We start from the raw sequence: 15,148 nt of genomic DNA, 5'->3' as shown, positions 1-15,148 counted from the left end.
GTTTCCCGTTCTTCAGCCGCTGGAAGTTACCCTTTAACCGTTTCAATAAACGGTTAACCGTTTTCGCAAAGTATAAAACTGTTCAAAGGTTTTCTTCTCCTTCTCCAGTAACCCTCTCACCGTTTCCTCCATTGTTGCGTAGCCGAAGGTCTCCTTGTCCTCAAATCCTCATTTTTCTTGCTTTTCGTGCCCAATCAAATCCTCAAAATCATTTCTTATCACCGTTAGAACATTTCTACCGATTCAAAACTTCAAATCGAGCCCAAAATTCAAAAATCCCAAATCTCAACCCTAACTGTCGCGGGTCGGGTTTCTTCGTTCTTAATCCGATTTCCACCTCTCTTCAACCAAATTGAACATCCTCTACTCTTTCTTAACCCTTTTATCGGTTCATTTTCGTCCCATTACGCATTGCCATGGCTGAACCCCCTCGGAGAAATATCAGGCGTAAATCTGTGCCTCCAAGGAATCCCATACCACCTCGGGAGGTCTCTGAATTTTCAAGGATTCACTTCCCCACACCTTCCTTGGCCAAGCGATTCGAAGAACGCTTCGATGGTGGAAAGGTACTTGAATCCTTCTTTGTTGACATTGATGATTTTCGTAATTTGGTTGTATGTGGTAGAAGTATTCGGGATATGCTTCAGCCTTGGGAGTCTGGCATTGATTTTGATGACCGAGTTTATCCAAACTTAGTGCGAGTCTTTTATTCGAACATGGAAATCTCTGATACTCGCCCAAATAGGATAGTCACTCAAGTCGGCCGTGTACCCATAGAATTTGATGATGCGAACTTAGCTGACTTTCTAGGTATCCCTTGTGAGGGGCTTGACATTTATACCTCTAGGAAAACCCTCTCCTTTGATACTTTTTCTCATACTCATGGCGTCCGTAATATATGTCGTCGTAGAGACTTATCGGATGAGATTTGTATGCTTCCATTTCGGTCTCAACTTTTACCTCTCCAAGTTCGTATTCTTCACTCTATTTTACAGCACATAGTGACTCCTAGGAAGGGTCACTCGGATGAGGTTACGAGGTTGGACGTTGCCCTATTGGATAGCCTTCTTACAGACCGTCCCATTAACCTCGGGTATATTATTGTGCGACATATGTTGAGTACTCCAGTGGTCAACCACCGCTTGCTTCCTTATGGCAGTATCATCACTAAGATACTGCGACGCTTTGAGGTTCCACTTCTTGATACTGGTCACATGGAGACTAGACGGATTGGTCCCGAGGCCATGACTAGTATCGGTTTCTCTAGGAAGAATGGAGAGTGGATAAAGACAAGCAATGCCAAAAATCGGGATACCTTGATTGCTCCAGAGAACGATCGGATGCTCAATGATATCTATCGTCCCGATCAGCTTCCTGACTTTAGACTAGGCGCTCATTCTCATCCTCCGCGTCGCCGTTTTGTTCCTCAGCCTCCAGCTGACTCAGACTCTGAGGAGCGTGCGATGGATGCTGACATTCCCTCCTCTTCCGAGCCGCCTCCTGCTCCTGAGCCTTCTACTGTTCCCGAGCAGCCATCTACCTCTATGCCGCCCCCAGCTCCAGTTCAGCCCCCTGCTTCAGACGCAGTGCAGCAGATGATCACGGATGTTCAGCGGATTTCGGAGCGCCAGCAGCTGATTCTTGATCGGTTGGACACTCTTTCCCGTGACCACCAGCAGCTGCATTCTGACTTTCAGATATTCCAGCGGCAGAGCCTTGATCAGCAGATGGAGCTTATCGCTGGACAGCGCACTATTCTTGGCTATTTCGGCTATGATCCGAGGAGCACGTCTTCTCCGCCTCCGTAGTTTCTAAGCTTTGTCTTCGCACATACATTTTACATTTTGGTTGCTAGCATTCTTATTATTATTCTGATTTTGATGCATATGTGTGTGATGTTCTTGATGATTAGCTTATTGATGCTCTGTGATTGCCTAATTGGTTGGATATTGTAGAAATGGTTTCTTTGTGGATATTGGAGTGTTGGTATATTTGTGGATATTGAAGTGTTATTTTGTCTTGTTTATGGAGTTGTTGGCTTGTTGAAAGTAGAAGTTAATGTTGATCTAATTTTGGAAGTGTTTTATCTCATTTTGTATTTATGGTTTTACTCATTTTTAAGGGGAAACTCTGCCAAAATTTTCGCTTGCCAAAACCGGGCACTTTCTTTAACGGATTTGCGTATTTCTTATTTCCTCTTTTCTTTTTGATGATGAAGGGGGAGATAATTATGGTTTTTAAGATAGTTTTTTAAATGGGGAGATATTATTTTAAGATGGATTTAAAATGGGGCGATTTAAAGCAAAAATCCTTTTATTCACATTTCTCAATTTGGCCATACATTTAGGGGGAGCACATATTAAGGGGGAGCTAAACATTGATTAGAATTTGTCATCATCAAAAAGGGGGAGATTGTTAACATAAATATGTTAATAATATTGATTTTGATGATAACAAATTTTAAATGATTTTTGATAAAAGTATAGGAGCTATTTCTTAATAAACGAGAGCCTTAGTAATCATTCCATTCATGCTTCATAAAAGATGGACTTTAAAATTAAAAAAAAGATTCTCTGCAAAAACTGGTTTAAAATGTAATTCTGGTTATAAACGGTGAACCGTTTATTTTAAACGGTTAACCGATAACGTCCAGAATTGATGGTTGTCCTCCTCTGGCACTGATTAACGAAAACTGATAAGGCTGAATTGTTGTGCAGGTTACTGGAGCCAAACGGCAAACCGTTTATTTTAAACGGTCAACTGATAATACCCAGAGAAGCCACTTTATGCAATCCCTTAACCGCTAAATGAAAACGGATTAACTAATGTTCATTTTGCAGGTTACTGGAGACAAACGGCTAACCGATTATTTCAAACGGTTAACCGATAATATCCAGAAACGTTACTTCATGCAAGTCCTTAACCGTTTAGTGTAAATGGATAACAAATGCTCTTCTTTCAGGTCTCTGGAAGTTAACGGCGAAGGGGCAATCCTAAACGGCAAACCGTTTATTTGAAATCTGGCCCAACGGTAACTTTGACCAACCGAAACGGTTAACCGTTAATGGTTAACGGCGAACCGTTTTCTGTCCGACAGTTTGTAACGGCTAGATTTTCAAATCCAAGTATAAATAAGCTCATTCAAATTCAAAGAAGATTGATCACAACACGACCATTTTGAGCTAATATTTGAGAATACAATCTTCATAGAGCTTAGAACACATTCTTGCTTCATCTACTCACATATTAAGCATCATTGTGTAATCTTATATATTGTGAGAGGTAAAACAGTTTGTAATCTTTTACTTTGAGTGATTGTAAGTGTTGGGATACATTTGGGTTAAGAGATTGGGGATAATCTCTTGTTGTAAAGGTCCATTGACACCTTGGAAGTCAAGTGTAAGCATTTGAAGCCTTGGAGGCTTGCTTAGTGGAATCCTCAAGCCCGGAAAGCTTGGAGGCGTGGACGTAGGCGAGGTTGGCCGAACCACGTAAAAATCTCGGTGTTTGAATCCCTCTTCCCTTATCTTTTTATATTGTGATCATCTTAATTGTTATTGCTTTGAATCTGATTTATAATTGTATTAAGTTTTTATTTAATAAATTGAATAATTTTTTAGAATCCCAATTCACCCCCCCTCTTGGGTTGCATACTTGTATTTCACTCACGTCAGTTCACTATTGTCACAAATTGGTTTAGTGATAGATGTTGTCCTTTGTGTATTGGGAATTTTTATTTCATTAATTTTTAAGTACATCGGATAAATTAATAGGACATTATAATTTTATTTGCAAATAAATGCCAACAAATTTAAGAATAAAAGACCATTTGATCTTGCTAATTCTTGATGTATTGTTATCTTTCTCTTTATTCCAAAGATCACTTGGTCGTTAAATGAAAGTAGACATAAAAGTTGCATCGAATAATTATGCAAGTAGAGAGTAATTTTTATATTTTGAATATTGCTGTTAATAAATCCCTTAAAAAAATATATGTTAATGAAAATATATTTTTGTGTTTATTTTAGATTAAAAGTCTGAATTTTTCTATTGAAAATCAAATTTATTTGATCCTAACTAAGAATTTGGATCATGCATTTGAAATTCTAAATATTGTTATTTATTTTATGGTTGCATTGTGTTTTCTAATGTCGTTTTTTTTCTTTTTTATGTGTAGACACTTACAAAATTTGGTAAGAAAATAAGTTGAAAACGTTGACCCAAAAGTTGGAACAACTTACAAAGAATTTGATAAATTTTAATGGAAAATATGGATTTGAAAACAGAACTTGATATATTTACCTAAATGTTGGAATTCAATAAAAAGAACAGAAACATAGAACCAATAAATTGTGAAAAAAGGAGTGAAAAAGTATAACCCCAAAGTTGGAACGACTTAACAAGAGTTTGATAAATTCCAATAAAAAAATAGAGATTTAAAAAATAAACTTGAAACATTCACCCATATGTTGGAATTCAATAAAAAGAGTAGAAATATCGAACCAAAATTTGATGGGAATAAAAGTTGAAGAGGTTAACCCAAAGGTTGGAAGAACTTACAAAAAAATTGATAAATTTTAACGGAAAGTAGAGACCTAAAAAATGAACTTGATATATTTACCTAAAATATTGGAATTCAATAAAAAGAATAGAAATTTAATACCAAAAAATGGTGGAAATAACAATTGAAGAGCTTAACCCAAAAGTTGTAAGTACTTACCAATAACTTGATAAACTTCAACAATAAATATAGATTTAAAAAATGAACTTGAAACATTTATGTAAAATATTAGAATTTAATGAAAAGAGTAGGAATATAAAACCAAAAAGTGCTGGAAAAAAATAGTTGAAGAGCTTAACTTAAAACTCGGAAAGAATTACCAAAAATCTGATAAATCCAACAACAAGTAGGGATCAAAAAATAAACTCGAAACATTCACAAAAAATATTGGAGTTTAATAAAAAGAGTAGAAATATAGAATAAAAAAATAGTGGAAATAAGAGTTGAAGAGCATAACCTAAAAGTTTGAAGAACTTAACAAGAATCTGATAATGTTTAACAAGTAGTCGAGATCTAGAAAATGACCTGAAATATCCAAGCAAAATGTTAGAATTCAATGAAAATAGTTGGAATATAGAACTAAAAAGTGGTGAAAATAAGAGTGGAAGAAGTTAACCCAAAAATTGAAATAACTTAACAATAATTTGATAAATTTAAACGCGAAGTAGGGATCTAAAAAGTAAATTTGATACATTTACCCAAAATATTGGAATTCAATAAAAATAGTAGGAATATTGAACCAAAAGTAGTGAAAAAACAAGTTGGAACCTCTTAGCAATAACTAGATAAAGTCTAATAGAAAATTGAGATTAAAAAATAAACTTGAAATATTAACCTGAAAACTGGAAATTTAATGAAAGAACTGGAGATATAGAACTAATAACTGATGGAAAAATGAGTTGAAACAATTTACCAGAATTTGATAAATTCCAACAGAAAGTAGGGATCTAGAAATTGAACTTGAAATATCCAAACAAAATTTTGGAATTCAATAAAAAGAGTAGGAATATAAAACTAAAAAGTGGTAGGAACAAGAGTTGAAGAAATTAACCCAAAAGTTGAAATAATTTAGCAAGAATTTAATAAATTCAAATGAGAAGTAAGGATCTAAAAACTAAACTTGATATATTTACCCAAAATATTGAAATTCAATAAAAATAGTAGGAATATAGAACAAAAAAGTGGTAGAAAAATAAATCGGAATAATTTACCAAAAACTAGATAAAGTTTAATACATTACAGAGATATAAAAATAACTTGAAATATACACTAAAAAAGGTGGAAGTTAATGAAAAGAGTGAATGTATGGAACCAAAAACTAGTGGGAAAACGAGTTGAAACAATGTACTAAAATTTAGATAAATAACCACGAAAAATAGGAATTTGAAAAGTAAACTTGAAATATGTATTATAAATATTGGAATGTGACAAAATAAGTAGGAATGTAACCATTTTGTGACATGTTTATATTTTTTTATATTTTTTGTACTATTTTTAAATTTAAAATTTTTACAATCTTTTTCCTCATTTAATTACAATTTTATCCTTTTTTTCCAAATTTTTTCACATTAAAAACAAATAAAAATATAATTTTCATTATATGATCCGGTTAAAAACCGGTTGTACCGGTTGCATGCATGCGCTGTATGAGATACAGTGCTGCATGGTAGGTTGACTCTAGAAAGATAAAATTCACTTGAAACACATGTCAAACATTTATTAAAAAATTTTATTGCAGTTGTCGCATCTAAGTTTTTCTCGAAAAAAATATAAACGGTTATTCTATTCCAATTTTTGGATTTTAAAATTGAGATTTCCAATATTTTTAATTATCAGGATTATTCTATTTCTTCCTTCAACAACTTTTACTTTCACTCGAGAACCATTAAAAAAAAAAAAAAAAAAGCAACATCTGTAGCCAATCAAAATGCAAAATCTCAATATTTCACAATTTAAAGAAAGTAATCATATTTAATTTAGAACCAATTAAATATGGTGACAAGAATATCCAAAATAGTTAATGAAATTTTTTACAATAGTAATGCTGATGGCAACACCACAGGCTCAAGCAACAAATAAACCCTATGCTATTACAAGCATAAATGCTTTTGACAACTACAAGCAACTTGTGGGCTGAACTAATCCAGAGGCAGATCCATCAGCATACAGGATGCTTCCGCCGGTTGATTTTTATACGTAAGCTTGACGTCTTCTAATTTTATCCTTGAGCATGGGTTCTTTGAACTACAATCAAAATTTACAGCTACTTCTGTTGCTGATGTTCCATGGATATCCTGGTATGTTACATCACTAATCCCTGAAACTTGTTACATCACCAATTACATCACTAATTGGTATGTGTATTGCAATAATACAATATGTTACTTAAGTTTAATTAAATATCCTTTTGATATCTCACCTTGCCAGGGCATCCTTCGTTATTAGGGCAATAATTTTGATCAATAAAGATGGGATTTTGGACATTCTTCATGACTGCATGTTGGAAAAGGATATTTCTGGCAAAACCACTGCTTGGTCTCCTCCATGACTTTATTCTTAGTCCATTTTGTGTACCTATAAATGTCACATTTTGCCCCCCAACTTCACTCAAATCTTTCCCCAAACTCCCAATGCTGCAAAATATTACCATAAATTGATGTCGTAAATATTTAAAATAAGAATATTAAAATGATAATATAATATCAGGAGTTTTCTTCCCAAACTTCCATTCCGCGCACAACAATCCAAACTCTTTTTAATAAAAATATTAAAATGATACCATCAATAGAAGTTACCAGTGGGTTAGCTAATAACTCTTAAGAATTAATGGTACCATGCGAAACTAAATCCCTTAAACAACTAGTAATGTATAAAAAAATCATTTGGTCAACACTCATAAACCTTTTTTCAGTTGGGCAGTTGAAATCCACATGTGGTGAACTTGTAGTCGATTAATTAACTTCTGCTAAATTTTGATTAACATAAAAGCAATTGACTAAAACAAGTCACGTCTTTGACCTGAGACATAGGATTTATCCCTTCGGTGTTGAATTTGGCGTGCAGAGGGACCTAACTGGTAACTGCTCTTTCTTGATAACCTAGTAATGTGGCTTGATTGTTTGCTTAATCTGAGTAATTGAAACAAGTCAAACAGTAATATGCATCAAAATTGATAAAATAAGAAAAAATATTTGTTTTCTTTGAAACTTTATGACATTTCATTAATCTAGTTAAAAAATGTCAGCACTGATGTGTCTTGCTGCATAACCCATATTCGCAACGCATTTTATCCACTTTCATTGAAATTTTCATTTTTTCGCGTGGCTTTTTAATATTTTTCTTAAAAATCAATAGTTGATGTTGGTGGAACTGCGCTCCGGATTCATTTTCCATATGTAACTAGAGCTGAACTTTGAATATTATATATTTATTTTGAGTCTAATTTATTCTCTCAAAAAAGCAACATACGGGCATAATTTTAGATAGCAGCAGAAAAGCAGAAAATGGATAAGCACTTTTTTCTGTTAATTTATTAACTACCTTTGAAATCTCCCATCTTACCAAACCAGATATAGATATGCACTTGTCTTTTGTATGAATTTGATGCTTCTGTCATCAAACATCATCCAAATTTCGGTTAAAGGGTAGTAAATTAAGATCGTATTAGTTAACGCAAAAATCACTCCCAAAATTCGGCGCAGATTGCATTCACTGTTAGTGCTATTGCCATTTCTACAGTTCATTCAAATCCTATAAATACCCATTTAAATCTTTTCAACTTCACACTAACTCCTCAACGTCTCAAATCTATTTCTCTCATTTCTATCAGTAAATTTAAGCTTTGAAACAATGTCAACATCAACGTCTTTGCCTATTAGTTCTTTAACATTTCTTTTGATTCTCTTCTTTAGTTCATCTTTAGCAATTCCCTTGAGTTACAATGTGCTGAGCTTTGGAGCCAGACCCGATGGCCGGACTGACTCAGCAAAATCCTTTCTTGCTGCATGGGCTAAAGCCTGTGGCTCGGCGGAGGCCTCAACCATTTACGTGCCACCGGGGAGGTACTTACTACACAATGCTGTGTTTCAGGGCCAATGCAAGAACAATGATATTACCATACGTATTGACGGGACTCTGGTGGCTCCAGCTGATTATCATGTTATTGGAAATGCCGAAAACTGGATTTTATTTGAGCATGTTAATGGGGTTTCTATTAATGGCGGCGTTCTTGATGGCCAAGGTGCTGGCTTGTGGGCTTGTAAAAAGTCAGACAATAGTAATTGCCCCAGTGGCGCTACGGTAATTAAGTTGAAATATCATCCTATATCCAGTCATAAATCAAGTGCCTTTTGGCTTGTCATATTGATTGGCTTTATACTTTAATTATTAGAGTAGATAATCCTTCTTTTGTATATACATGAGCAGACACTTCGCTTTACCAACTCAAACAACGTTGTGATTAACGGATTAGCATCCGTAGATAGCCAGAAATTTCATATTGTCATCAACGGATGCAACCATGTGAAAGTACAAGGGGTCAAAGTTTCGGCCTCCGGTGACAGCCCCAACACCGATGGCATTCACGTTCAATCATCAAGTGGTGTCACAATTTTGGACTCAAAAATTGGGACTGGTGATGATTGTGTATCAGTTGGCCCAGGCACCACCAATTTATGGATTGAGAATGTCGCTTGTGGCCCTGGCCATGGTATTAGGTAAAATTAAAAAGCATAATAATTTGTTTTTCTCTTCATTTTTGGTGTTATAAATATTTAGTGCTGATTAAATTGGATATTGTGATTTTGTTGCAGCATTGGCAGCTTAGGCAAAGAGCAACAAGAGGCTGGAGTGCAAAATGTGACAGTAACAGCTGTGACATTTACAGGCACTAAAAATGGAGTGAGGATTAAGTCCTGGGGGAGACCAAGCAATGGATTTGCCAGGAACATTCTTTTCCAACACGCTCTTATGAACAATGTCGATAATCCAATCATAATTGATCAAAATTACTGCCCTGACAACAACAATTGCCCTGGACAGGTACGATATTTATTTATCTAAAGTTTGTAAATGTAATTATTTGAACGTTGATGTGAATACAATTCAACTCAATAAATTTTTTTTTTCCCTTGTTCAATAGGCTTCAGGGGTTAAAATCAGTGATGTTATATATCAAGATATTCATGGAACTTCGGCAACGGAAGTTGGAGTAAAGCTCGACTGCAGTTCGAAGAATCCATGCAGTGGAATTAGCTTGGAGGATGTGAAGCTCATTTACAAGCATCAACCAGCTGAAGCTTCCTGTGCCAACGCTGATGGATCGGCCTCTGGATTTATTCTGCCAAATAGTTGCTTGAAGACTTGAAGACTTGGAGTTGTGAAAAGTATTTGAGTAGGAAAAAAAAGGCATAGGAAGCCGATCATGATTATATAGTTAGTAGTACGCAGAATTAAAAAGAAAATGAAAAAAAAAAGGGCATAAGAAGCCGTTCAATATACTTAGTACTAAGGTTGTTCGATTTTGTAAAACTACGCCCATTGGGCTTGCTAGTGGCAGCTCTTACAATGCGCCGAAAGTATTGCTGTCTCTTTTCGCACGTAGAAACTCATAATGTTAATGAATATTAATTTATCTTATGACAACCTCTATTTTCCAATTTCTGTTTCTTAATGTTAAGGCATGGGGTTTCTAACATCATAAGTTTCAAAAGTCATGTTTAATTCAACAAAAACGAAAAGTGAAAAAAAAATACAAAAGAAAAAAGAAAATAAAAACGAAAACGAAAAATTTGACTGTCTGGATTTTCTTAAAATCAATTGACACATTGTGTGCATTGTGGGTCCTGATTTTGGACTCACATCTAATCGTAAAAAAGACAACCTCCATGATTGATATCAGCATGTCTTGAACATTTCGTGATGCTGTTGAAAGCCGAGGGTCCAAAATTTCATTAAGTGATATGCTCCTGATGAAAGATGATGACGAAATTGAAGAAATAAAATCTCTGGGATGATTTTCCTTTATCACTTCTAATGCCAGTACTCCAAAGCTATACACATTGCATTTTTTGGTAACCATCATTGTGTTGGCAAGCTCAGCAAAAGTGAATGATCAAAATCATCATTTGGATATGACGCCTATTAATGTAAAAGTGATCGCTGAGTTTATTTAAGAACGCATACCTGGAACAACATATCCAAATGGCCCCCAAATTGAGTCCAATTGGACGAATCTGGCTTGAGGAATTTTGCGATTCAAACAGAGCTTCATTATCTAAACCAGCAACACATTCTTGCTTGATAAGTCTCGATGGATAATTGGTGGGAAGCAGTCATGATGCATATAAGTCAAGGCATTAGTTACACCTTTCATCAAATACATTCTCACAGTGCAGCTCATGAATTCTTCTATTGTTGCATCATTGCTTAGAATTGTGGTCACACTACCCGTTTCAATATATTTAGACTAAATACGAGCGCCACAATGTGAATAGTGTTGGGAAAATATGCTCTTGAAAAGCATATGTGTTTATTTAATTGAAATAAATAATTTTTCTGATTAATAAAATAAATGAGGTATTTTATTCAAATATCTTAATTGCATTAATATTTGTATTAAAGTCCATTTAATCATATTATATGTATTTTTGTGATCACCATGTGGATTCACAGAAGACATAAATACAAGTTATCTTATGATTAAATAAATTTAGTTCGCAGTTGATAAATAAAGTTGGGCACTTTATTTAGGTATAGACTGTAATAAATTCATTGAATGATTTGTCTTAATCATGTATGAATTTATTGATGTAGTACGACTACATTGAACAGGATCACATATGAGATTTAATTAACTTTGTAATAACTGTCAGACTTATTAAATCTCATAGGCGTTGATTTTACTGTAATCTTAATCTTGAGTTAATTATGATTTCATGATTGTAATTGTTATTCCATTTGAGTTACCAATGGGCACGACACATCCTTGTGGTCAAGATTACCCGGTATCTTGGTGGGAGCAATTATGAGTATTAGAGTTATGGATTAACAATATAGAATTTGTACAACACATCTCTTGATGGGTTTTCGGCACTTGATCATAAAATTCTCTGGCCAGAGTGTGTCAACATATTTAGTATGTTGAAAATGATCATTAGAGAAAACCAGTAAGGATCAAGGAAAAAGATGTTATTAAATTGATTGGACAGTTGAGATATCAATTTAATTAACGATGTGGTACAAAGGATTGTGCAGTAAAGAAATCAATATGGCTTGGGACGAATTATTATTCGAGCATACAATTATGGAAGTCAGTTCCAATCTTTTAGTGGAGTAGATTTGGAATTAAATAATTGGGCTAGTTTAATTACAGGCCTAATTATTGTAGCCACTATTGTATGTTCCCAAATGATCCCCGGGTTAGCTTATTTAATTGACTGCACCACTACTGGACTAATAAGTAAGATAACTAGCTATTTGGGTCAAAGCCTAAATATATCATTTAGTGGGAGGCTCCATTTAATTAGCTTTTGTATAAGGGGCCTTATGTTATTTTACAAGGTGGGTCCCCTATTGAAAAAGCAAATAAACGTGAGTTTTATTTAGGGCATTTTTTGAAGCCTATGGTTTTCACTAAAGGGTGATATAAAAGGCTTATTTTTCCCAAAAGAAAAAAGTGAAGCCACTTTATATAGATCAGAGAAAAAGATTTTTCTCTCCATTGTTGAGAGAAAAATTTTCTCGTGCTAGTTGCTTTGGTAGTGATAAAGGCGCCCACACGTCAAGTGCAGATCGAACCTGAGTCATAACCTGGAAGATCATTGGTGACAGTTCGTGATCTAACAAGCGTGGTGGTCACGAATCGTGATCTAACAGGAGTGGTGGTGGCAGATCGTGATCTAGGAGCCTAAATCACTTCAGCGGAAAAAGCCAACTCGGATTTTCAAGGTACGATTTCTAAAATACGAATTCTTATATATTATATGAGAGCGATCTTCAAAAGGTTTTATAAAAATTTTAAAAACCTAATTTTTCCCCAACAATTGGTATCAGAGCCATTTCATATTAATATATATGAATTTCGTATGAAATTAATCTTGAAATTTATGTATTAGAGTGGCATATTTTATTCAGATATATATTATTTGTTTAATATATGAATAAAGCATGTTATGGTTTGTCTTGATTCATGGTTAGATTTTTCGATGTATTTTTTCGTTTGGATCTGTAACAAGAGGGGTGGTCTTTTATCACCATGTTTCCCTCTTGATTTAGTTTATCGTAATAAAAATTTTGTTAGCCAAAATTAGCATCAGATAATTGTAAATCACTGGAATATTACGGAAACTTGCTGGAAACTGCAGCAACGAACCAGCGCACGCAGCAGTCGAGCGGCCAGCAGCACACGCTGCTGCGCAAGCAGCGCGCGGCCAGCAGCTCATGCTGCCAGCAGCTCATGCTGCCAGCAGCATGCGCAGCGGCCAGCAGCCACGCTGCAAGCAGCGAGAGCTGCACACGCAGCAGCTGCAGCGCGCGAGCAGCAGCTGCAGCGCCCAAGCAGCAGCATGAACATGGGCTGGAGGCGCGGAGCGTTCTGGTTGGCGTCTTTCCGGCGTCGATGACGGCTGTCCGGTGTGGAAACAGTAAAAAACGGCTGCGTTTTTGTGCTGGTGGCGGCTGGGGAAGAACAGGAAAAGAAAAATGTGATTTTAGGGTTCCATGGTTTTTATCATGGAAGTCCCTATAGTTTCATATTTTTTCAGTTGGGCAGAAACGTTTTTAATTTTTTGCGTTTAAATCCAAAAATAGTTTTGGGTTTAATGAATCCTAGTTTTAGGCCCAATTTCAATTGGGCTTAATGGATTAAAATGCATAGACAAAATTAAATACATTAAATTTATTTTTGGTCCAAAAATTTTATAAAATATTATTTATTTATTTCTTTTTAAAATTAAAAATTGGACCAATTATAAATTTAAAAGCCCAATTTCCCCTAGTCCATTAACAAAAACAAGATTATGGAAGATGGACATTGATAAGAAGCCCAATGAAGATTAGGCTTAGGGTTCATGTATTTTTCATTATTAGGAAAGCCATGAATTAAGATTATTTAATTGTTTTTCTATATGTTATGTTTTGGATGATCACATGCCATGATAACATGTCATATAGAATAGGTAGTGCCACTCTATGCATAATGATATATGTCATTCATTAATAATGAATTTCATTATATTGTTTGAAATTTGCACATGCTTAATAATATTTGATATCATCTAGATAATATTATAGGAAGCATGCAATTAACAATATGTATGTTTTAAAAAGGAAAAACCAATTTTAAAATATTGAGTGGGAGAGGGAAAATTCAAGATAATTTTCCCACGGGCTCCATTGTTAGTTCAATAATAAAATTATATATATACCTCGACTTCATGATACGGTGATGCTCCCTTCGGAGGGTATATATATTAGATATTTTATTTGATGAACTTCTTCAAAGATAAAATTGAAATATTTTTCAATCGATTGTTCACCCCAACGGTGACTATTGATATGAAAAATACGTAGATTGAAACAATGGTTATACACTCAACTAAAGTTTGTTATTAACCTTCCCAACGAAGCTCTGTTAACAAATTTAGGCCCAAAGGGATAACGATAATTATTTATCATGTCTCTACATGAAAGTAAATAATCTAATGGATAATTGGGTCTAGTAAGTGTAGACATGACTTCCCCAACGGATAGCTTGTCAAAGCGGTACTAGATTATCGTTACAATAAATTAAAATGCATTTATGGTTTTTTGCATTTTTGTCATTTATTGTGAATATTGTTTCAAAGTATTTATGCATGTGTATTTTGTTTTTTCAGAAAATGTCTTCCATCAACCCATTATTATTTATCCTTGTTAAAAATGAACTCACTGGCGAAAATTATTTAGATTGGAAACGCAATCTATTTAATATCCTCACTGCTAAAGGAAGCAAATATGTGTTGACCCAGCCTTGCCCTCCTGAACCATCGTTATACGATTATAGAAATCAGAGGGAGCCTTATGAGAAATGGTGCGAAGCTAACAAAATGGCTAAGCGCTATATATTGGCTTCGATTTCTATGGAACTGCATAAGAAACATCGGAGCATGGAAACAGCCACTGAAATAATGGCTAGTCTTCATCAGATGTTTGGGCAAAATACCCATTTTGCCAGAGAAGCAGCATTAAAACGTATTACGGATACTAAGATGGAAGAGGGCACAAAAGTTCGTGATCATGTCCTCAAAATGATGGACTATTTGAATGAGGTAGAGATTCATGGTGTTCAAATCAATGATAAATCAAAGATTAACATGGTGATTGAATCTTTACCTGATACATTCAAAGAGTTTAAGGTCAGCTATATCTTAAACAATAAAGATATGACCTTAATTGAATTAATGCACGAACTACATGCTATAGAAGAATTTTATAATAGCAGAAAACTTCCTGAAAAAGGATTCTCTTCAAGGCTTAAGTCGAAAGACAAGAATGAGCAAGCAAGAGTTGGGATCGGCAAACTGTCCATTAAAAGAAGTGGCAAGCCAA

The 15,148-nt window shown here is 34.7% G+C and overlaps 1 protein-coding gene across 1 annotated transcript; it reads left to right on the top strand.

Annotated features, from left to right (window-relative positions):
* The first annotated feature begins 8,367 nt into the window (after window positions 1–8,367).
* On the top strand, window positions 8,368–10,160 carry LOC102621782 (polygalacturonase-like). Its single transcript, XM_006478499.4, has 4 exons — window positions 8,368–8,860; window positions 8,987–9,276; window positions 9,373–9,601; window positions 9,702–10,160. Exons 1-4 carry the CDS (start codon window positions 8,411–8,413, stop codon window positions 9,924–9,926), a joined length of 1,194 nt encoding a protein of 397 aa, XP_006478562.4. The 5' UTR covers window positions 8,368–8,410; the 3' UTR covers window positions 9,927–10,160.
* Window positions 10,161–15,148: the final 4,988 nt, after the last annotated feature.

This window comes from Citrus sinensis, chromosome 3 (assembly GCF_022201045.2).
Source record: "Citrus sinensis cultivar Valencia sweet orange chromosome 3, DVS_A1.0, whole genome shotgun sequence".
NCBI classification, from domain to species: Eukaryota; Viridiplantae; Streptophyta; class Magnoliopsida; order Sapindales; family Rutaceae; genus Citrus; species Citrus sinensis.
Note: the sequence above shows the minus strand (reverse complement) of the source record. Positions and strands in the feature narration are given on the sequence as shown.